The sequence below is a fragment of the Triturus cristatus genome, chromosome 2_1 (assembly GCF_964204655.1).
Source record: "Triturus cristatus chromosome 2_1, aTriCri1.1, whole genome shotgun sequence".
Lineage (NCBI taxonomy): Eukaryota > Metazoa > Chordata > Amphibia > Caudata > Salamandridae > Triturus > Triturus cristatus.
In genome coordinates this window covers 1,175,114,064-1,175,136,768 of record NC_140581.1, presented here as the reverse complement: position 1 = coordinate 1,175,136,768, position 22,705 = coordinate 1,175,114,064, and the positions used below count along the sequence as shown (strand labels likewise).

Genomic DNA, 22,705 nt, shown 5'->3' with positions numbered 1-22,705 from the left:
TTGTAGCACTGAATCAAAGCCAAAATTACTTATTTTCCACAAATATCAGGCCTTTTTTGGGGATTCATAGGCTACTGGGTGGGCACCAATGGGTAAGAAACAAGGTACTTCATGGTAACTATAATTCTTCAGCACTGGCATCTTTTATACATTCACCTGCTTGAGTTATGCCCCCATCATCGACGTGGGTGCCATGCAGTAACTGTGAAACAACCAGCTCAAATAAACAGTATGCCTGAAAGGCGTTAAACCAGTGGCACTTAGGTAGCAAATACATCTAACTGAAAATAACTCAAACTCTAGCAAGTGAAGTGATTGTTGCCCTCAACTCCCTACCTCCAACCAACGCCATTTCATCTCAGATTTTTAGCACAAGTGTGCAAAAGAAAAATAACCATATGTGAATGTCAAGGAGAGTAAGGTGTGCCACATGCCGATTTATGAAAGATGCTGGAGAACTACAGTTAAAGTTAAGTAACTTAGTAACTTGTTTCTTTTCCATCTGTGGATGTTTCATAGAATCACAAAGCAGTATCAACAAAAATTAACAAGAAAACTGCAGAAAGCTAGAAGGAAAACAACAGCCTCAACTTTCCCAAAAAGATGGACAAGAATTACTTATCCTAGTGCTGTGTCACCAATCACTACTGCCTTCGCACCACGAACAATCACCGGACAGCTATGCAGCCCACAAGAACGCCATCCGCAGACACCATCACCTCATCCGATCTGCCAAAAGAGCCTCCTTCAAAGACCGCCTCAACAACGCACACAACAGCAAAGAGCTCTTCAACATCGTGAAAGAACTCTCCAACCCCAGCTCCAACACCAACTACATTACACCATCGCAAGACCTGTGCAACTCCCAGGCCACCTTCTTCCACCGCAAGATCCTGTGCAACTCCCAGGCCACCTTCTTCCACCGCAAGATCGCAGACATCCACGACTGCTTCGACAACGAGACCGCCCTGACAGCCACCGACACCTCAGACCCTACAGCCAACATCCACATCGACCCCCTGCTTGCCTGGACCAACGTGAACGACGACGACACCATCAAAATCATGAGCACCATCCACTCCGGCTCACCGCCAGACCCTTGCCCGCACATCTTCAACAAAACCATCGCACCCCATCTCCGCAAGGTCATCAACACCTCCTTCAAGACCGCAACCTTCACAAAGAGCTGGAAGCACGCCGAGATCAACACCCTACTCAAGAAACCCAAGGCGGATCCGAGAGACCTCAAGAACTTCCAGCCCATCTCCCTGCTCCCGTTCCCTGCGAAGGTCATCGAGAAGATAGTCAACGGACCATTGACCCGCCACCTCGTGGAGAAGAACATCTTGGACCCATCCCAGTCCGGGTTCCGCAGCAACCACAGAACCGAAACCACCCTCATCGCAGCCACCGACGACATCAGGGCCCTGCTGGACAACGGTGAAACCGCGGCCCTCATACTCTTGGACCTCTCAGCTGCCTTCGACACAGTTTGCCACCGCACCCTACGCACCCACCTCCACAACGCAGGGATCCGAAACAAGGCTGAGGAATGGACCACCTCCGTCCTCTCCGACAGAACCCAGAGTGTCCGCCTCCCGCCTTTCCGATCCAAAGCCTCCGAGATAATCTGCGGTGTACCACAAGGATCTCCCTCAGCCTGACACTGTTCAACGTCTACATGGCACCTCTCGTCCACGTAGCCCAACTGCACAACCTCAACATCATATCCTACGCTGACGACACCCAGCTGATCCTCTCCCTCACCAAGGACCCCATCACTGCCAAAACCAACCTCCACGAAGGAATGAAGGCCGTCGCCGAATGGATGACGAACAGCCGACAGACCAGACGGAGGTCCTCATCCTTGGCTTCACCCCCTCAGCCTGGGCCGACTCCTGGTGGCCGACCTCTCTGGGAGCAGCACCGACACCCACCGACCACGCACGCAACCTGGGGTTCATTCTCTACTCCACACTCTCCATGACCAAGCAAGTCAACGCCATCTCATCCTTGCAAAAAATCTCCCACAGGAAATGTTCTATAAACATCAAACATCACTTGTTGTAAATCTCAAATGATATCTACTAGTACTGGGAGGATTGATGGTTCACTATCCTAAGGGACGTTATAACAATACAATGGGAGCAGCCATCTGGCCACAAATCATCCCTGTAATATGGATAATCGTGAGGGTAAGATTACGGCTCAGTTTGAAAATAATCCTTAGCAGAGAAAAATGCTTCTATGTTTACATCCTTACTTTTAGTTGGGTTGTACTTTAAGCGGGTCTTAACAGATCACTTTGGTCCTATCTTTCTTCAAGTTCAATTTCCGGTATTATAGCCAGTGACAAAATGATACCTTACTCAGAGAGCTATACTTCAGATAAAGCTTTGATGGTACTACCCGTCAAAGATAAATGTGAGTGGTCTCAACCTGGAAACAGAATCCCCTATCAACTTGGCTGTTGTTGATGGGACAGTCATCGACAGGGCTGCTGTTGTTGTGCCTATTGTAGAATGCATCATCAACTTGACTGTTGAAGTAGACATCATAGTCAGAAAGGTCTTATTTCAGGGGCCTGTTGACTGTGTATTCGGCAGTGAAAGTTTTATTGAGGGAAAGGTCATCGACCAGATCCTCTGTTTTAGTTGGGAGATCTGAAAGCAGAGGCATGGTGATGTAGTTGACAGCACAGTCAAATAGGGCTTTGGCAGATTATTTTCAACTTAATCTCATGCTCTGGCGAGCTACAGATATCTGGGCTCTTTTGAGGGATTTCCTGTGCAGTGTGTTGGAGGCCTATAACAAGGAGACACCACAAGGTGGTCTTCATGCCTTGAAGGATTTTGGGTGTTATCTGCCTTTTGCGCCTGCCTGTTGGGAGCTCTCTTTACAGACTCATCCCCAGAAGAGAGGGTATTTGCAGCCCACTGAGTAGCCAGCCTTCTGGTAATTCAATGTTTTATCCAAGAACCTCCTGCAAGTTTTACAATCTTTCTACTTGTGGCTCTGATAAATGCACATTTTGTGTGGTTCCTTAATGTTAGAACCTTCAATTTTAACAGCATCCCAGATTTTAAATACAGCTCCTTTCCTCCATGTTTTAGAAATTATCCAGACCCAAGAGTAACAGTAAGACTGGAGAAAATAGATACCCAATGTAATAATATTCAGAAAAAAGTGAGAAGATTTTTTTTAAATTAAATACATTTGTCAGATCAAAGGATAAGCAAATCTCAGGGACTCCCTTTCTAAATGTCATGCATTAGAAATCTGAGGTGAGATCATCTTTGGGAGGTGTAGAGTTTGGGGGAATAGCACCTCACTGGCTGGAGTACGGGTTGTTTCTAAAAGTGCGACTGCTTTAAGGCCTTTCAGGCATACTGTTAAATCGTACAACTATTTTAAGTTTACCAGTTTATCGGGACTCCCACCTCAAAGGAGAATGATTCAAGCAAGTTAATCTACAAAAGATTGAATGATGGAGAACAGTTAGACTCACTCCAGGAGGTAGAGTGACAGACAGTTTTGCTGTGAAATAACAGAAAACAGTCAATAACTTCCATTCCCAGTCAGTGCCTTACTCAATAACAAATAAAAGGACTATAGTAAAAGGTAAGAAAAATAGCAAGCTTAAAATTCCGAATACCAGAAGGTCCAAACACCATCTAGGATCATGCCATCATCCCACAGATATTTTCGCTCCCACAAGCTAGAACTACAACTCTGATTAACATTGACCTCTATGGACAATGTTTTCGTCTTTGAAGTAGCCAAATGGTGTCTAAACACGATCCTGAATAAAGTTAACACAGGATAAATATTCATAAACTATTTATGGTAGAATTTACTGACAAACAAGGCCAAAAAAACAGATATTCCTATAATTATCCATTTATTTATTAGAGTCACATTGTCTTGTTTGCTCATACGATATCCGGGTTCCATTTAGGTTACGGATTACTCAGATATTCTTGCCTTTGAACAAAAAACATACCTAAAAATAGCCCAGCTGTTGGGTTAAAAAGGGTGACAATAAAAGTACCAAACCTCACTACCCAGACAAGCTCTCTATTCACAAGAAAAATGTACGTGCATCTGGAAATGTCCTGAGGAAACAATGTTTGGTCATGGTTGCCTAGTTAGGGACACAGTTCTCTGCAATACGGAGCACCACTGAGGGACCGCTAACCCCCCACCCCTGAACCTTTTTTTCTTCCCAGTTTTTCTTTTATGGCAGCTTCACTATTTTGTTGGGAATCAGCACTTCTGCCCTTCCTTCTTTTTCACTCAGCATTTGGTGTTTTTTCCTGTCCCCTTACTGTCATGCTCCATTTCTCTACATTTCCCGGTTATGCCTTTGCTGGTAGCCGATTCTTTTCACCCACCACTTTTCTTTGCTTTTTTCCACTCCAATTTCAATGGCTTGCTTAGTTGCAAATCCTTCTCTTTATGGCCATCTTCCTATCACATCCCACTTCTGTGGGATCTAATTTTTTTGCTGTAAAGACTCCTCAACTAAATTTATATTAGCTTATACATCTGAAAAGTAGAAGTTTATTTCCAGATGAACGATGAAAGTAAGGAATAGTCATTTGCCCTTCCGTTTAACAGTTTAGATGGAGGTTGCCTTATTCAATTATAAATTATATGATTGAAAGGCGAGCCAGAAAGGGGATAGAAGTGATCACACTCCCCTTACTGTGATACTCAATTTTTTTCACAAGATAGAATGTTCATAGACGCTCATATCATCCTTTCTCCCTCCACTCCTTCCACTATAGCAAGAAATCTGATGGCCAAGAGGTGGGGTAAAAGAAGAAGGAAATGTGAAAGGAATTCCAGTTTGTACAGTTCCTGTTTCCATATTACCGCAGTCAGCTTTGTAGTGACATAGTAGGAAGACTTAAAGCACCTTCACACTTATCCATCAGACACTGACCCACACGTCACTACCCAACCAACAAAAGTAGATTGTTATCCATCAGGTAGAGGCAGCGGAATGGAGGAAAGAAATTGAGAAAATTAGCCACCATACCAACAACCCTGAAACACGATGCATTTATTTCATGTGGGAACTTCATGTTTATCATAAGGTATATTTGTTTAAGGCACATAAATAGTGTATTAAAACTAACAAACTCCCATTTCCAAAAGTGATTAAGTACCAGAGCAAAAAATTACACGCAAGGGCAGCAATGCGTACCTTAACAGCCTTTCCTGGCAATACCCACTAGGACAAGAAAGTAGAAAAAAAAACCAGCATCAAATTTTTCCACTAAACAGTGCTGGTTTTTAGAACTAGGACTGCCCTTGTTTTCAATGACAACTTGAGAGATATTCAAGCTCAAATTAATTTTCTAAAAGAAACCAGGAACCACTAGGCTTTCCAGTTGAGGCAGCTATTGGAAGAAGTTTCTGCCCTTGTTGATCTTTTGAAAGCAGTTTTTGCCCTTGTTCTTCTACATTAGAGGCTTATAAGGAACATTCAACAAATCAATGATCAGCCAGTCACCACCACAAGAGACCCCTCTCATTAAACATTATAGATGGCAGCTCGCCATTAAGAGGACAGTGCTTTAGAAATCTCTTCAAATTATGCAGTTTGTTTTAAGATTATGCATTTTATTAAAAGCCAACATTTTAATTTGTCTACACACATACAAACTGAGCAATCACAACTATCAACAAACGGAAAGGTTCAGCAAAATAAACATTGCCTTACGGATAAGAGCATGAAAAACTGTGTATCTTGTCTCATTCTGCGGAATAGAATATTTTCCATTTACAATTCTAAGTTTAGCACCATCTTCAAAGGGGTGTTGCTTGAAGCACAGCAAATATAGAATACATCCGAGGGCCTATCAAAAAATTGGGAACAGTTAATATTAACATGAAGTAGACTGCTACCACCAGAAGAAGCAATATGTATTAATTAGGAATATTTAAAAACATAATAATAATTATTATTTCACCCTTGTGCAAATACGATACACCAGCATTAATAGACAAGATCAGCAGGATCATACAAAGAATACACATATGAATTGATCAATATGCACAGTATGAAAATCATAAAACCGGCCATTATTTTGAGATGTCTCGCCATACAATTAATAAAGTGCCAATATATACACAAAATATCTTACATCAAATTTCAGCTACATGCCACATGAGAAAGTGCAAATGCCTGAGGATAACTAAAAAGAAAAAAAAACTACATTTCATACATTTTAGTGCAACATCGTATTAATCTCTAATATCACTCACATCTTCACATTACGTTAATCCACTTAGAATCTCGAGCATCTAAGTCATCCTTTTGAGTCTGCATCAAGAATTCATAAATAACACCTATTCTATCCCTTTGTCTAGCTGCCTTAATAATCAGGATCTTTTCTATTGATTTTAATTCATTTTCTTTAAAAAAGAAAAACGTGAATCTAAAAATTTAAAAAATTCCCCCTTTGGTAAACCAAACAATGACTGCAGCTCCAAAAAAGAACAAAGCCGAGTTTCATTATAGAAGTCCCCTTTTAATTTAATACCCTTCTGTCTCCACCTTTCCATCAATGTATCTTGAAAGATATTTGGCAATAAAGGCGTAGTAGAGGTAGGTGTACAAAATTCCACTAAATGTCGCTTGAGCTGTAACCATACTTTGTCGGTTGCTTTCACTAGCTTACATCTAGTTTTCTTGTAATAGCCTGGCTCAAATATTCCCATTAAACAACCAGCTCCGTTTCATAAATTGTTGTAAATAATGGGAAATATATATAGTTATATGTAGAGTGGTTTGTACAATATTCCCTTTGTTCTAGGTCCTCATGAGGGGGATATTCATCTAGATCTTTGCCAAATCCCTGTCAACTCTCCGATCTGTCGAAGGACCTGATGATGATATGGGCCAAATTTCAGTCTTATAATATAGCGATTTATTTAGACTATTCGGCGTGTTGTGTAATCATACACACTCAGCCTAGTTAGCCAAAGTCTCATTTTCCACTGTACCACGCGCTATCAGTTTTTGGTAGCAGCATTAGGATGGTTAGTGTAGATTGTTTATATTGGTAATTAATTGAGATGAAGATTATTGTTATTAATCTTTGTATTTTTATTACATGTAGGGGTCGTACCGGTTTTGACCTTAGAGGAATTTGTTTGCAGGTTTGAAGAGGCCTAAAATCCCAGGATAAGCCCAAGGGCTTGTCTTAGTGTGGGCATACACTAAGTAGTATTGCGTTGTCTGCTGTTGATGCAAGTATTGAGCAATAGTCATATTGTCAGTATTGCACAGGGAACTTTGGAGTTAGTTTAGTAGAGATCTATTTGGGTACCTTTAGAAAGCGCATCTGGAGAAGTCCCGAAAGTCTTCACTTGAATGAGAGTAGAATCACGCTGGTCAGAGATTTTACTAGTTGTGTGAGTGTTCTTGGAGAGTTTGTATCCATCTTCTTTTAGTGGAGCAGACAAGCTGGAATGCCTATGTGTTCTAACCTTGTTTGTTTAAAGTTGTGTAAATAGTTGCCAATAATGTTTGTAAAGGGAGGGTCAGCTGAAGGAGTTATACTGACATCACAAAGAACCGCGCTGCTATTGGAAAGCTAGCGTGAATCGTCCCAAAGAGAAACACGCTGTTATTGGTTGGTTGGTGTGATTCGCGCTGGAATTGGTCAATGGGAACCTATTGGATTTGTTAGAAGTACGGAAGGAGGTTTCTTGAATAAGAGTTTTAGCGATCTATTGAAACAGTAATGAAGTTAATAAAATTGTTGAAAACCTAGAAAGTATGAGCCTATACTGATTAGAGAGGGAATTCCTGTAGAACCTGAGGATATGCCTGTTTCTTTTATGTCATTAGAAAAAGGTTACCATATGTGTACATGGTTGGAAAATTGGTTGAAGTATACCGAGAAATGGTAATTTGGCATTTCCGGAGTATGGTACTTTTAACACCAGGATTTTAGAGAATTTGAGATATCAGATGAGTGAGTTGAAACCAAGTCCAGAGAGGCCTCTGATCTCCGCCTCTCCCATGTGGCTCCCACCCCAGCAGTGATGCATCTGTCACCACTGTGAACTATGGTTGGGGAAGGGAAAGGGATCTGCCTTCGACCCAATCCTGGTTCTTCAGCCACCACTGCAATTGTCGAACAGTGCCTTCCGAGATCTGAACGAAATCGGACAGATTCCCCTGATGCTGTGCCCACTGGAACTTCAGGTCCCAATGCAGAGCCCGCATATGTCACCTGACATAGTCCACCAGCAGGGTGCAGGAGGCCATGAGTCCCAGTAGCCTCAAGGTCATTCTGACCGAAACTCGAAAATAGAGGCTGAAAGATCTGAATCATAGCTCAAATATCCCAACTCGCTTTTCGGGAGGATAAGCCTGAAAATGCGCTGTGTCTAGAACTGCTCCAATGAAAAGGAGCTTCTGAGAGGGAATCAGGTGCGACTTCGGCACATTGATGGTGAACCCCAGCGGATACAGAGGTAGGCCGTAGTCTGGAGGTGGGAGATGACTGCCTAGGGCAAGCCTGCCTTCAACAGCCAGACGTCGAGATGGGGGAAGACTGGAACCCCTGATCTGCGAAGATGAGCTGCGACCACCGCCATCACTTTCGTGAAACCCGAGGGGCGCGGGTAAGGCCAAAGGGGAGCACGATGAACTTGCTCGTGGCCTACTGTGAACCGTAGGTAACGCCGGTGGGCTGGCAGGATGGGGATGTGAAAGTAAGCGTCCTGCAAGTCCAACGCTAGCATCCAGTCTCCAGCGTCGAGAGCAGACAGGACCTGAGCGAGGGTCAACATTTTGAACTTCTCCTTTTGGACAAAGCAGTTGAAGTTCCGGAGATCCAAGATAGGACGTAGGCGCTTTTCCTTCTTGGGCACCAGAAAGTAGTGGGAATAACAACCACGATCTACTTCTGCGGCAGGAATGTGCTTGATGGCTTCCTTGGCCAAGAGAGCCTTAAAGTCTGGTTGGAGAAGGGCCAAGTGATCCTCCGACATGGGATGGTACTGAGGTGGCATGGATGGAGGGGTAGTCTCGAAGGGGAGGGAGTAGCTCCTTCACACTAACTGCAAAACCCACATGTCCGACGTGATGGAGTGCCAGTGGGGGAGGTGATGGCGAATCCTACCACCCACTGGCGACTGGTGGGCCGGAAAGGTCTGACTAGGAGGGTTTGGAGGGTGCTGCAGAAGGGGCGCTGGTGGACTGGCCACCGCTCTCTGGCCCCTAGACCCACAACGGTGGGTCCCAGTCCTCAGCTGCATAGGGGCTGGACAGCTTGCGTCGGCCTATGGCCCTGGGTGCAACGTGGCAGTGCACCCCTTTCGTAGCCATGAGAGGGGCAAAAAGCAGACTGCGTAGAGCAGGTAGAGAGGCCCAAGGACTTGGCCGTAGCCCGGGAGTCCTTGAAGCGCTCTAACGCTTTGTCTGCTTTGTCGCTGAACAGGCGACAGCCATCAAAAGGCATGTCCAGCAAGTTAGCCAAGACATCCCCAGAAAAACCAGTCGACCTCAGCCAGGTGTAGCGTTGAAGGACTACCGACGTTGAAATTGTCCTGCCTAGTGAGTCAGCGATATCCAGTCCACATCTGATGGTAAACTTGGCAGCATCTCTCCCCATGGCGACTCCACAGGAGAGCATGGCCTGGGCCTGCTCCGGGAACTGTGGCACCACCTGCGCTACCGTATCCAACAAAGAGTGGGTGTAAAGTCCCAACAGGCATGCAGTGTTTACAGACAGTAGTTCCAAGATGGTCCAGCTTTTTGTATTCCCGATCAGGTGGTGCGTTAGGGAATGCGCCTTTGGATGTAGAGGCTTGGACCACCCAGATCTCAGGGGTGGGGGTGTTGGGAGAGGAAAGAGGGGTCACCCGGAGCCAGACGGTGGCGTCGGGCAATCACCCTATCCACAGGAGCCCCTGTGTTGGGACTTGACCAGGTGCCCAAAACAATGTAAGTAAGGGCTTCATTGAAAGGCAGCAGGGGCTCCGAAATGGCCACTGCCGATTGATGCACCTCTGTCAGGAGATTCGTCCTGACCGCCACCAAAGGTAGCTCTAGGTTGAGGGCCTCGGCCCGCCCTACGCAACACCACTGCGTATGAAGCACCCTCCTCCATAGCCACGGTAGGAGGAGACAGCATGCCAAGGTCTGTGGAGGTATCCTGACGATTGGGTTCCGCAACTCCTCTGTCCAGTCTGGTTCATCCAACTGGTCAACTAAAGGGTCCACAGACCTCTCTCAGTCCTCCTCACCCTCCTTTGGGTGCCAATCTGGCCCGTCGTGAACACCAGGGTAGAACAGAGGTACAAAAGTATCGCTCGGCCTGGATCCGGCACCGGTCGACATCGGTCCGGCTCAGTGTCCAAATCAGGGTGGAGGCAGGGGGTCGACGCAGGTAGAATCTGCACCGGGGGAAGCGTTGTAAGGTCAACCAGCGCCGATTCGGATCCAGGCCTGGATCCAAGGGAACCCTGAGGTGCAGGAGCCGCCGATGTCGAAGGCCGAAGGCGCGCCAGCAGAGTCGGGCTGCCTATGGATGGCATGCATCGCTTTGTAGAAACTCAGAAGCTGGGCAGAGGTCGCTCCGGCTCCCGGAAAAGGAGGGAAACTCGGAATCGACCCTTCGGGCTCCGCACACAGAGCCGTGGCACGGGCACCGTCTGCATCCCTCATTGTGTCGGCCAACGGACAGAAAGAAGTCGAAGAGCGACAATGCTTCAACAACTTCTTGTGCTTCGACTTATGCGAGGAGTGCGAAGACTTCAAGGATGAGTGGTGGCGACTTCGCGACCGGTCCCTCGACTTCCCAAGCGACCAGGACCTCGAGCGGCGCAGAGCGGACTGCCAGGCCTCGAGAAGCTTTCGGGACCGCTCCTGCAAAGACTTCGGATTCAAGTTCCAGCAGTCGGAGCACGACTTGGGATCATAGTCGCGCTCCAGGCACCACAGGCACACGCGGTGCTGATCCGAAACTGACATCAGCTTGCGACAGATGTCGCAAGCCTTGAAGCTGGGCCGAGGACGACTGGACATCTCTGTGTCCACCAGGAGACGACAGACTCAAAAAACGGTGTCGACAAAAGTCGCAAAAAGTCAGTCAAAAAGTGACTGGAAGTACCGCTCTCTCCGGATCTGCGCTGGCTTGTGCGGAAAAAGAAAGAACTGACGTCGGAGCACGAGGGCGGCGTCTAAGTAGCTACCACAACATCGTCCCTGCGACCATGATGCCAACGCCGAACGTGGAGCCGACAGATGCCACCTTTCGATGCGCAGGGGTACGGCTGATGAAAAATTCTCCGGATCCAGTCTGACGCCCGGGGGAAATTCTACAGGTAAGGAATCTATAACTAATTATCTCTTCCAGATGTAGGCAGATTCAAAGCAGATTTGAATGAAATGATATTGGGCACGATAAGTCCAGGGAGATTAAGTAGATATCAGGAAGAAGAGTTGTTATTCTTGTGTAAAAATATCACAATGAGGGTGAGGAATCTTCATGAGAAGTTTGCTGAAGTTGCACAGACATATGGAGTGGATATAGAAAGGTCAAAGGCCTTACAGAAAACATATAGATTGGATTTCAGTGACAAAGATCTGGAGAGTTTGAATGCTTCAGGGAAACAATTGCAGATTAAGGAGTTAATTAACACTTTGAGACGATGGGATGAGTTGGATCATTGGAAAGGAAAATGGGCTAAAAAGAAGGAAGAAACAGTTGTAAATACAAGTGTTTTATCAATGTTTCCAGTGAGAGAAACGGGTACAGAAGCGACTGAAAGGATAAGTTACTTACCTGTAATCCTAGTTCTCTTCCAGGGGTATCCTCATCAAAGTCATAAGCACTGAATATTCCCGCCCATGTGCGGGGACCCCGGAAATAATAAAATTATGTATGAAAAACACATATATATACAGCTCTGTATATGTATAAACATATATTATTTTTTCCAAGCCAATGCAGCCCCCATAGTAGGTTAGACAATGTAGATATAAATATCCAATAACACCATAGGTATAATAATGCACCTAAATCTTTTTTTTTTTTTAATGAGGTAAAAACTATCAATATCATCACTACAATATTTACAATATTTAAATGCTGTTGAATCATCATGCTAATCTCTGGTCTCAAGCCAAACACATACCTATATACAAAATGACCCATGTCTTTGTCAGTGATATTTATCAATGCCACTATATTGTCTAAATACTCGAAGAAGCCTCTCATAGTAAGCATGCACTGTCTCTTGTTTCTTGTGTAGGTCTGTCTATTTTAACCAAATCTGTCTCTTTTGGCAAAATCTTCCCTTTAAATAGGTCATGACATGATTATACTTTTTCATCTCTTCATCAGAGGGTGCGCCAGTTTTTGCATCTCTTGGGTATTCTTCTTTCTGCCAATCTTCTGCAATTTTACACTCAATCCACAAATCCGCTGGTACTACAATATCAAATAAACCATCTAAGTCTTTCCACTAAACCTTTGAAACTTTCACAAACCTCTCTACTTGTTTGTACCACTCTACTGGTTTTTATCTAAATCTGGGAAATTAGTTTGTGAAAGATCATAGGTCCTGTCTTGACCATGGGATGTGAACATATCCACCTCTGGTACTTCTCTCATGGGATATATCATTCTCTTCCAGGGGATCCTCATCAATAGTCATAAGCACTGAATATTCCCGCCCATGTGCGGGAACCCCAGAAATAATACAATTATATATGAAAAACACATATATATACAGCTCTGTATAGGTATAAACATATATTATTTTTTCCAAGCCAATGCAGCCCCCATAGTAGGCTAGACATTGTAGATATGATTATCCAATAACACACCATACGTCTAATAATACACCTAAATCTCTTTTTTTTTTTTTGAGGTAAAAACTCATAAGAAAGAAAAGAAAACACTGTGCCAAACACGGATCCACAAAACATTGTTAGCCTGCAGGCTGCATTGCAATACAATACCATAGAGACTGAAAAGCCTTGTACAGGTAAAAACTGCCACCGTGCCTTTAAGGCAGCCCTGATTCCAATATCCCATCATGCCTCAGGGGTGACAGTTGGGTCAGTTGTTCTTTGCCGGACCTGTAGTCCTAGACACAAAGATATACTTCTTCCATATTTAATAATACAGTCCTCTCATTTGCCTGGGGAGGCGGTGGGTTGCTTATGACTTTGATGAGGATACCCCTGGAAGAGAACTAGGATTACAGGTAAGTAACTTATCCTTCTCTTCCAGGGGATCCTCATCAATAGTCATAAGCACTGAATAGAATAGCAAGCCTACCTTCCACCGCAGGCAAATGAGAACTGCACTATACATTGAAGATAACAACCGAAACAATCAGTTGTTGAACAGATTCCTCAAGGTGGCTTGCCCTACTTGAATGTCTGCTCTGGTGTCCAAGTCCAGACAATAATGTCTCGTGAAAGTATGGACAGATCTCCAAGTAGCTGCTTTACAGATCTCGGAGAGTGGGACATTATTGAGAAACGCAGCAGTAGCCGATTTCCCTCGTGTGGAATGTGCCTTAGTTAGAGGCCATAACGGTTTCTGAGCTAGTTGGTAAGCTAATTTAATGCTTGACACAATCCATCTGGCAATAGAACATTTAGATGCTGTAAAACCTGTACGGACAGCACCATAGTTTACAAACAATTGGTCAGACTTTGACAGCCTTAGTTCTATCTAGGTAAAATTTGAGAACTCGTTTAATAGCCAAAGAGTGCAACGCCCTCTCAGCTGGCGAGGAAGGGTTGGGAAAGAAAGATGGAAGTGAGATAGACTGATTCACATGAAAGTCGGACACCACCTTAGGTAAAAAAAGAAGGATGAGTCCTCATCACCACCCTATTAAGGTGAAAAACTGTGTAGGGTTCTTTTGAGCAGAGGGCCTGTATTTCACTAACCCTACGTGCTGAGGTGATAGCTACCAAGAAGGCTGCTTTCCACGTAAGGTGCTGTAATGTAGCCTTATGTATGGGTTCGAAAGGTGGACTCATAAGCTTTGAAAGAACCAGCTCCCAAGGAGGCGAGGGAGGCCTCACTGGGGAGTAAACCTTTTTGAGTCCCTGCAAAAAATCTTTTACCACTTGAATCTTAAAGAACGAATGAGGAGATGGAGAGCGCCTATAGGCCGTAATGGCCGCCAGGTGCACTTTGATGGAGGAGAATTTCAACCCCACCCTGGCTAAGTGAAGCAGATAAGGTAATATCACTTCCTCTTGACATTTCGTAGGGTTATATTGATTTTGAATACACCATAAATAAAATCTCTTCCACTTACAGAAATATGAGTGTCTCGTAGAAGGCCTCTTAGCTTCCTTCAATATGGTCATACATTCCTGGGGAAGGTTTAAATGGCCATACTGGAGGACTTCAGGAGCCATGCTGTTAAGCTGAGCGAGGGAAGGTTGGGATGGTAAATCCTCCCCTGAATCTTGGTTAGCAAGTCCGGCCTGCACGGCAGACGCTTGTGCGGGCGGATCGATAGGTGAAGGAGATCTGGGTACCAACACTGCCTCGGCCAGTCCGGTGCTATTAGGATCATCTTGGTGGTCGAGTGTTGCAGCTTGGTCACCACTTTCAGGATTAGCGGAAAAGGAGGAAAGGCGTACACAAATGTCATTGTCCAGTCGATCAAAAGGGCATTCCCCAGAGACCCTGGTCGATAGTACCTTGAGGCGAAGCCTCGGCATTTTGTGTTTTCATCCGCGAAGAGATCTACTTGCGGACGACCCCACTCCTCGAAAATGTTCTCTAGCACCTCGTAGTTGAGGACCCAGTCCTCTGGGTCTTGAAAGTGCTGACTGATTGAGTCCGCTTGAACGTTGAGCTCGCCTGGCAGGTGCACCGCCGTTATGGACATGTTCCTTGTCAGGATCCAGTGCCACAGGGATTGAGCCTCCAGCGAGAGTGTCCTGGAACGAGTAACCCCTGCTTGTTCAGGTAGTACATCGTGGTGGTGTTGTCCGTTTGTACTAAAATGGAACTCGTGCTGATTGATGGCAGGAACGCCTTGAGGGCGAGATGTACTGCCCTGAGCTCTAGCATGTTGATGTGATATAGCTACTCGCTGCTGGACCAAAGCCCCTGAGTCTGTAGAGACCCCAGATGCGCGCCCCAACCTTGTAGCGATGCGTCGGTGATCAGTGCTTGCGATGGAGGTTCCTGATGGAAAGGAATCCCCACCTGTAGATTGCTCGGCTTCAACCACCACTTGATAGACTGCCTGGCCGTTGTCAGAAGACACACTCTGTCCTCCCACAGAGAAGACTTTTGGTCCCATTTGTCCTCTAGATCCTGTTGGAGAGGACGCATCCGCAACCTGGCGTTGGGCACTAGGAATATGCAAGATGCCATGGCCCCTAGCAGGGATGATATCTGTTGTGCTGTAGATAGATTGTTGACCATGACACGTTTGCCTTTTTGAGCGAGGGATAACTGTCTCTCCTCCGAAGGAAACATTTTTCCTAGTTCGGAATCTATAATCGCTCCCAGGTAGTGTATCCTTTGCGTTGGTGGGAAGGTGGATTTCTTGTGATTCACCTGGAGCCCCAATCTGTGACAAAGATCCAGGCAGCGTGTCAGCTGTGAACTTACAGTCTGAGGCGATGGACCTTTTAGTAACTAGTCGTCTAGATAGGGATAGACGAAGACTCCTGCGCGCCTCAGGGTAGCAGCTACCACCGCCATGCACTTTGTGAACACTCGAGGTGCTGATTTCAGGCCATATGGTAGAACCTTGAACTGGTAGTGGGAGGTTCCTACCACGAATCTTAGGAATTTCCAATGACGCTGGCAGATGGGTATATGAAAATACGCGTCTTGCAGGTCCAGCGAGCACATCCAATCGCCTCGACGGAGATGTGGAAATATTTGGTGAAGTGCAAGCATGCAAAACTTCTCCCTCTTGATATTTTTGTTGAGTGTTCGTAAATCCAAGATGGGTCTGAACTCTGTTTTTGTACATCTCTTCTGAATTAGAAAATATCTGGAGTAGACTCCTCTCCCTCTCTGCGCTCTCGGAACCCTTTCTATGGCCGATTTGAGTAGGAGGGTTGCCACCTCTTCTCTTAGCATCTTGAGTTGATGAGACGAATGTACCGGGTGGACAGATGGAGGAGGTCTCCGGAAACGAAGAGTGTATCCATGTTGCAGTATTGTTAGAACCCACTTGTCTCTGGTGATGTTTTGCCACTCTGGAAGATGTCGCGAAATACTTCCTCCCACCGGAGCGGTGGACGGTATTGGAGGAAGCGATTGCTCATTGCTTGCCTTGAGCCTTGTTTCCACTGTTGGACTGGCGGTTGTTTCCTCGTCCTCTAGTTGATATGCGGGACTGAAATTGTTGTTTTTTCTGTCCTTGCTGGTCTTGGTTCTTCTGCCAGTGAGGGGTTTGAACCCTCTGCTGGAAGGTACGCCTGTCAGTTCCCCTACGACAACGGAACCCTTTCCTTTTCTCTAACCCCACGGCTTTCATGGTCTCGAGTTCTGAATTCATACGAGCCATCTCGTCATCGGTATGTGAACCAAAAAGCGAACTCCCAGAAAAAGGCAGATTGACAATTCTGGCTTGTGCCTCAGGTTAAGAGCCGTTAATCTTAGCCAAGAAAATCTTCTGGCTGAAATACCATGGGCGTAGGAGTGAGCTGCCAGCGTTGCTCCATCTGCTGCCGCACTTATGACTTGATTAGAGACCAGATTGCCCTCCTGCAAGATCTCCTCAAAGTCCTTTCTATCCTCCTGAGGAAGTTTCTCTATGAATCTTTGGAGAGAATCCCAAAGTGATCTGTCGTAGCGCCCCAAGAGCGCTGAGGCACTGGCAACTTTCAAACTGGAGGCAGCCGATCCGCATACTCTTCTCCCAGAAGAGTCTTGCGTCTTGCTTTCTTTGTCTGGCGGCACTGTGGATGACAAAGCCACTGAGTGAGTTTTCCTGGCGGCTGCAGTGATCACAGAGTCAGGTGGAGGGTCCGCCTTGAGAAACAGAGGATCCTCCGGAGCAGGACGATATTTCTTAAGTATTCGCGCCGGAGCTGACTTGATGGTAGCCGGCATGAGGAAGACGTCCATCACTGGTTTAAGCAACCCAGGAACCAGGGGCAACAGTGGACGAGACGCCATTCTCTCATGACGGGTCTCAAAGATGACTGAGGAAGTTGTCTCTTGAACAGGCATTGGAATGTTCAACTTTGCCGCTCCTCTGCACAAAACATCTTGAAAAGTGCGGATGTCATCCACTGGAGAAACTCGAGATGGAGGAGTATCTGAAAGTGTGGGGGAGTAATCTCTTTTGGAAGAACGACTTGAAGAAGAGGATGTAGGAGACCTACGCCGTCTTCTCTCAGATCGCAACGACTCTCTTCTGCGAGAGGTGGACCTCGATCTTCTCCTGGGCGAACGTGAGCGCCGATCATTCTCTCTTTCCCGAGAGTGGGAACTTGCTGGTCTCCTAGACTGGGTAAGATTCCTCAATCTGGATAAGGAAATGCTTACTGCATGCGCCATGGAAGGCATACGTGGTGGTATGGACTGAGGCAACACTCTGGTGGGGCTTTGCCTTAGTGGCGTCAGTGAAGCTGTCAATTGTGGACTTGTTGGGCCAGGATGCTCTATTGGTGAAATAGGAGCTGGAGATGAATTTATCACTTCAGGTGATCTAGATCTTGAAGGAGGAGATCCTGATCCTGCTGAGGCTGTACGTGAAATAGAAATAGGCAGAGAGCCAGAGGCTGAATCATGCGCCGATGCCACATCCGGTGTATACTTCACTCTATGCGGAGACTTGCGACTCGACGCTGACCTGTACGTCAATAGAAGTTACGACGTTTCCTGATACCTCACAGCGGAGGACTGTCTCGACGGTGATAGGCCTATCGCCAGAGATCTGGACCTCGACGCCGAGTGGATAACCTACTCCCTGCTGACGAGAGGCAACTACCTCGAAACACGTGTCCAGGGATGGCTAACGCTACACTTACTTGCACTCATTACTCGGGCATAGGCGTACACGCCGACGCTGACTTCAGGGACCACAATTCTTTGGGGCAACACGCTGGTAGGTGCAGCAGTGTGCGACCAATTGGACTTTTGTTAATATTCAGGCTCCTTGAGCCGGTGGAGCTGACGAGCTCATGGTTACGCACCTGCGCGCTACGAGAGGTACTTTACCTGAGAACACTTATTTTAGCAGCCTACACAGCAACCCTACACACTCACCTACTCCCTGCTGACGAGAGGCAACTACCTCGAAACACGTGTCCAGGGATGGCGAACGCTACACTTACTTGCACTCATTACTCGGGCATAGGCGTACCCGCTGACGCTGACTTCAGGGACCACAATTCTTTGGGGCAACACGCTGGTAGGTGTAGCAGTGTGCGACCAATTGGACTTTTGCCGAGTGGATAACCGGCGATGAGTCATGCCTCGACGTCGAGAGCCTTGTCGTCGATGGAGGGCTTCTCCTGGACGGAGGCCTAGATCCCAACGGGGAACTTCGCCTCGACGTCTGTATCTTCGCCGACGTCATGGACATCTTTAACGACGGAGGCGCCTGCCTCAACGTCGATCCAGATGGAGGCGACCGCCTCGACGTCGATTCATGCTCTGACGACGATCTTCGTCTCGACGTCGGCAAGGTCTTCGACGACTATCGCTTCTCCCTCGACGGCGAATCAAGTCTCGACGGCGATGAGCGCCCGTGTTCTTTTGACGACGACCTTCGCCTCGAAGCCGATTTCGACGTCGACCTTCTTTCCTTCGACGTTCGTCTAGATGTTGACTTCGACGTCGAACGATGATGTTTCTCCTACGACGCCGAACGATATTTCCTCGATGGCGAAGTTTTCGACGACGAACGAATGCGTTTCGCTGCCGGATCTTGCATCGACGTTGATTTTCTCTTGGAAGCATGAGTCTCCCTGGCCTCCTCACCTCTCAACGACGATCCCGCCGCTGGAGTCTTCGACGCCGAGCCCGACGCCGATGGAGAACACACAGGGATCAACTGCTTCGACGTCGACCGCATTTCAGAAAGGCCATAAAGCCTAATCCTCTTCCTTACTTTCAAAGTCTCTTAGAAAGGTCCTTACAATGTCGACAGGAAGCAGGAGAATGAGTATCCGGTAGACAGATGATACACACATCGTGAGTATCCGAAGAAGCCTTTTTGCCACAGGATAGACAGGGCATGAACAAGGAAGGCTTTTTCTGACAGAAAAAAGTTTTGAAATCTGTCAGCAAAATCAGGAAAAATTCACTAGAAAACTAGCAATTCTTGACTAGAAAGTCAAAACTGAAGAGAGCTGAATTCCAGGGTCCTGACAGAAGGAGCCGGAAAGAACAACTGACCCAACTGTCACCCCTGAGGCATGATGGGATATTGGAATCAGGGCTGCCTTAAAGGCACGGTGCCAGTTTTTACCTGTACAAGGCTTTTCAGTCTCTATGGTATTGTATTGCAATGCAGCCTGCGGGCTAACAATGTTTTGTGGATCTGTGATTGGCACAGTGTTTTCTTTTCTTTCTTATGAGTTTTTACCTAAAAAAAAAAAAAAGAGATTTAGGTGTATTATTATACGTATGGTGTGTTATTGGATATTTATATCTACATTGTCTAGCCTACTATGGGGGCTGCATTGGCTTGGAAAAAATAATATATGTTTATACATATACAGAGCTGTATATATATGTGTTTTTCATATATAATTGTATTATTTCCGGGGTTCCCGCACATGGGCGGGAATATTCAGTGCTTATGACTATTGATGAGGATCCCCTGGAAGAGAATGATATATCCAATGAGAGAAGTACCAGGAGGTGGATATGTTCACATCCCATGGTCAAGACAGGACCTATGGTCTTTCACAAACTAATTTCCCAGATTTAGATAAAAACCAGTAGAGTGGTACAAACAAGTAGAGAGGTTTGTGAAAGTTTCAAAGGTTTAGTGGAAAGACTTAAATGGTTTATTTGATATTGTAGTACCAGCTGATTTGTGGATTGAGTGTAAAATTGCAGAAGATTGGCCGAAAGAAGAATACCCAAGAGATGCAAAAACTGGCGCACCCTCTGATGAAGAGATGAAAAAGTATAATCATGTCATAACCTATTTAAAGGGGAGATTTTGCCAAAAGAGACAGATTTGGGTAAAATAGACAGACCTACACAAGAAACAAAAGAGACAGTGCATGCTTACTATGAGAGGCTTCTTCGAGTATTTAGACAATATAGTGGCATTGATAATATCACTGACAAAGACATGGGTCATTTTGTATATAGGTTTGTGTTTGGCTTGAGACCAGAGATTAGCATGATGATTCAACAGCATTTAAATATTGTAAATATTGTAGTGATGATATTGAAACAAGTTGAAAGAAAAACTAAAGAAGGATCCGATGAAAGCAGCACAGAAATGTGGTTTTGTGGATTTTTCTCAATCAGGTTTCCAGGGCAAAGATCAGAGTGTTCAAGATACTTAGAATGTGACTGCTACTGAGGGTGGTGGTGTAAGAGATAGAAATAATAAAGAGGATAGGAAGAAGAAATATCCGTGTCATTCTTCCAGTATATTTGGACATTGGATACGCGAGTGTAGGAGTTTGATGACGAATAAAAGTGGTGGTACAGGTGTTAGTAATATGAATCAGAATCAGTTAGTTCAGATGCAGAATCAGAATTTACAAATACCAGATGGGAGAGGACAAGCTTTAAAAATAACTCAATCTCAAATACCTCAAGCGCCTATGCCAAATCAGAATATGAAAGGTCAAGTACAGAGATACAGTGCAAGTATGGGTTTTCACATGGATAATACAGCAAAACAAAATTTGAATGGCTTCACAATATTGGTTACAGTCCCAAGGGAGTGATTCAAATACATCTCAAAGACTGTACTTGAGGGGGGAGGAGTGTGTGCTTAGCGCACACCTAGAGGCAGATCAGTGTGGTCCTTTTGTGGATAGAGAAGTAGAAGGTAATGTGATTAGATTCCTTGTAGACACAGGCACTACCCGTTCACTGTGAGAACTGTGGAAATTCCCAACCTACCCCTCTCAGAAGATAATATCCAAGTTGTAGGTGTTACGAATCAATTGATTAAAATTCCAGTAACGTAACCGATGAAAGTGCAAATTGGAGACCTTCGAGATTTACATCGTTTTGTGGTGTGCGATACAAGTCCAGTAAACCTTTTAGGGAGAGACTTGTTGTGCAAAATGAATTGCACCATCTATTGTACACCAGATGGAATAGCATTTCATACGAAAGATGAAAAAGTCTTTAAGATGGCAAGGCAAGGGACAGAGGTGAATGAATTATATCCTTTATTTACAGCAAAGGATTTGCCTGTTGAATTGAGAGAAACTGTGTTGACTGATGTGTGGGATTTTTCAGGAAAAGACATTGGCTTATTGACAGGAGTTGATCCTATTCAAATAACAGTCAAACAAGTCGCAGATTTTTTAAAAACCCGACCTTACAAAATGAGTCCTGAAACAATTGCGGGAGTAAAGCCTGTGATCGAAATGATGATTGAACAAGGTATTCTAAAAGATACTAAGCAGTCCTTGTAATTCACCTATTATGGGAATTATGAAACCGAGTGGAAAGTATAGGATTGCCCAAGATTTAAGGACAATTAATCCGATAGTAGTACCCTGTTGTCCAATAGTGCCAAACCCAGCAGTAATTCTTTATCACCCTTGGGGCGGAGCTTGGCTCGCGGCAAAGATGGCCACTTGAGCCTCGAGCTCCAGAGCTTAGATAAACTATCCTGTCATTATCCTGCCTCACACCGCTAGAATTCTGGCTGGTGACGGTGACCCAGTCGTGGGAACTTCGCGGCAACACAGGACTTTTATCCTGGACCCTGAGGCCCTTCCCGAGCCGAAGATACAGCAGCTGACTGCCGAGGAGTGCGAGGCCGTCGATCCCCGTGCTGCAGTGAGGAGCGGGGCGGCGCAATGTTGCAGTGTGTGCGGGGTCGTGAACTCGGATGGGCCGGTCCCCTCCAAATTAAGGAGCCGGGCCTGAGTGGATTGAAGCTCGAAGTGCTGGCATCGCTTGTAGTGCTGCTGCGGACTGGTAGCGGGAGTAAGGGACTGCTACCAAGGTGAAGGGAACACTTGTCTGCCTATTCCAGCGACGGCGGAGAGCCCGTCCACCCTATCCCCCCCCCCCACTCTCCCAACGAGAACGGGGCGACCGGAGCCGCAATAATCACAGAGGGGCGCCGGCAGTGAAGAACAAGTTACTAACCTTCGGTAACGATGTATCTGTAAGAAACATTAGTTAGTTAGATTCCTCACCTTAGAATATCCCCAGGCGTCAGACTGGATCCGGAAGATTTTTCGTCAGCAATACCCCTTGCGCGTCGCTAGGCGTCGTCTGCGGCTCCGCGTCCGTCGTCGGCGTCGTGCGCCGGAATGACGTCGTCGGAGTACTTAGACGCCGCCCTCGCGCGCTGACGTCAGTTCTTGTACATAGCCTTCCGCGCCAGGAACGCAGAGCCATGCAAAGACCGACACTGGTGCCAAAAAGAAAATCTAGGGGCCTGAAAGGACAACCTTAACCCTAGATGTCAGTTCGCAGAACGGGGAGGATGGGTGGGTCGGTGAGGAATCTAACTAACTAATGTTTCTTACAGATACATCGTTACCGAAGGTTAG

General features: G+C 46.0%; 1 protein-coding gene across 3 annotated transcripts in view; it reads right to left on the bottom strand.

Annotated features, from left to right (window-relative positions):
• GAK (cyclin G associated kinase) overlaps window positions 1-22,705 on the bottom strand; it is a 1,898,577-nt gene that overhangs the window by 1,369,080 nt on the left and 506,792 nt on the right. For all 3 annotated transcript variants that reach the window (XM_085636622.1, XM_085636624.1, XM_085636623.1), the window contains exon 8: window positions 5,732-5,867. In XM_085636622.1, coding sequence (XP_085492748.1) covers window positions 5,732-5,867 — 136 coding nt within the window. The remainder of the gene's footprint in view (window positions 1-5,731; window positions 5,868-22,705) is intronic.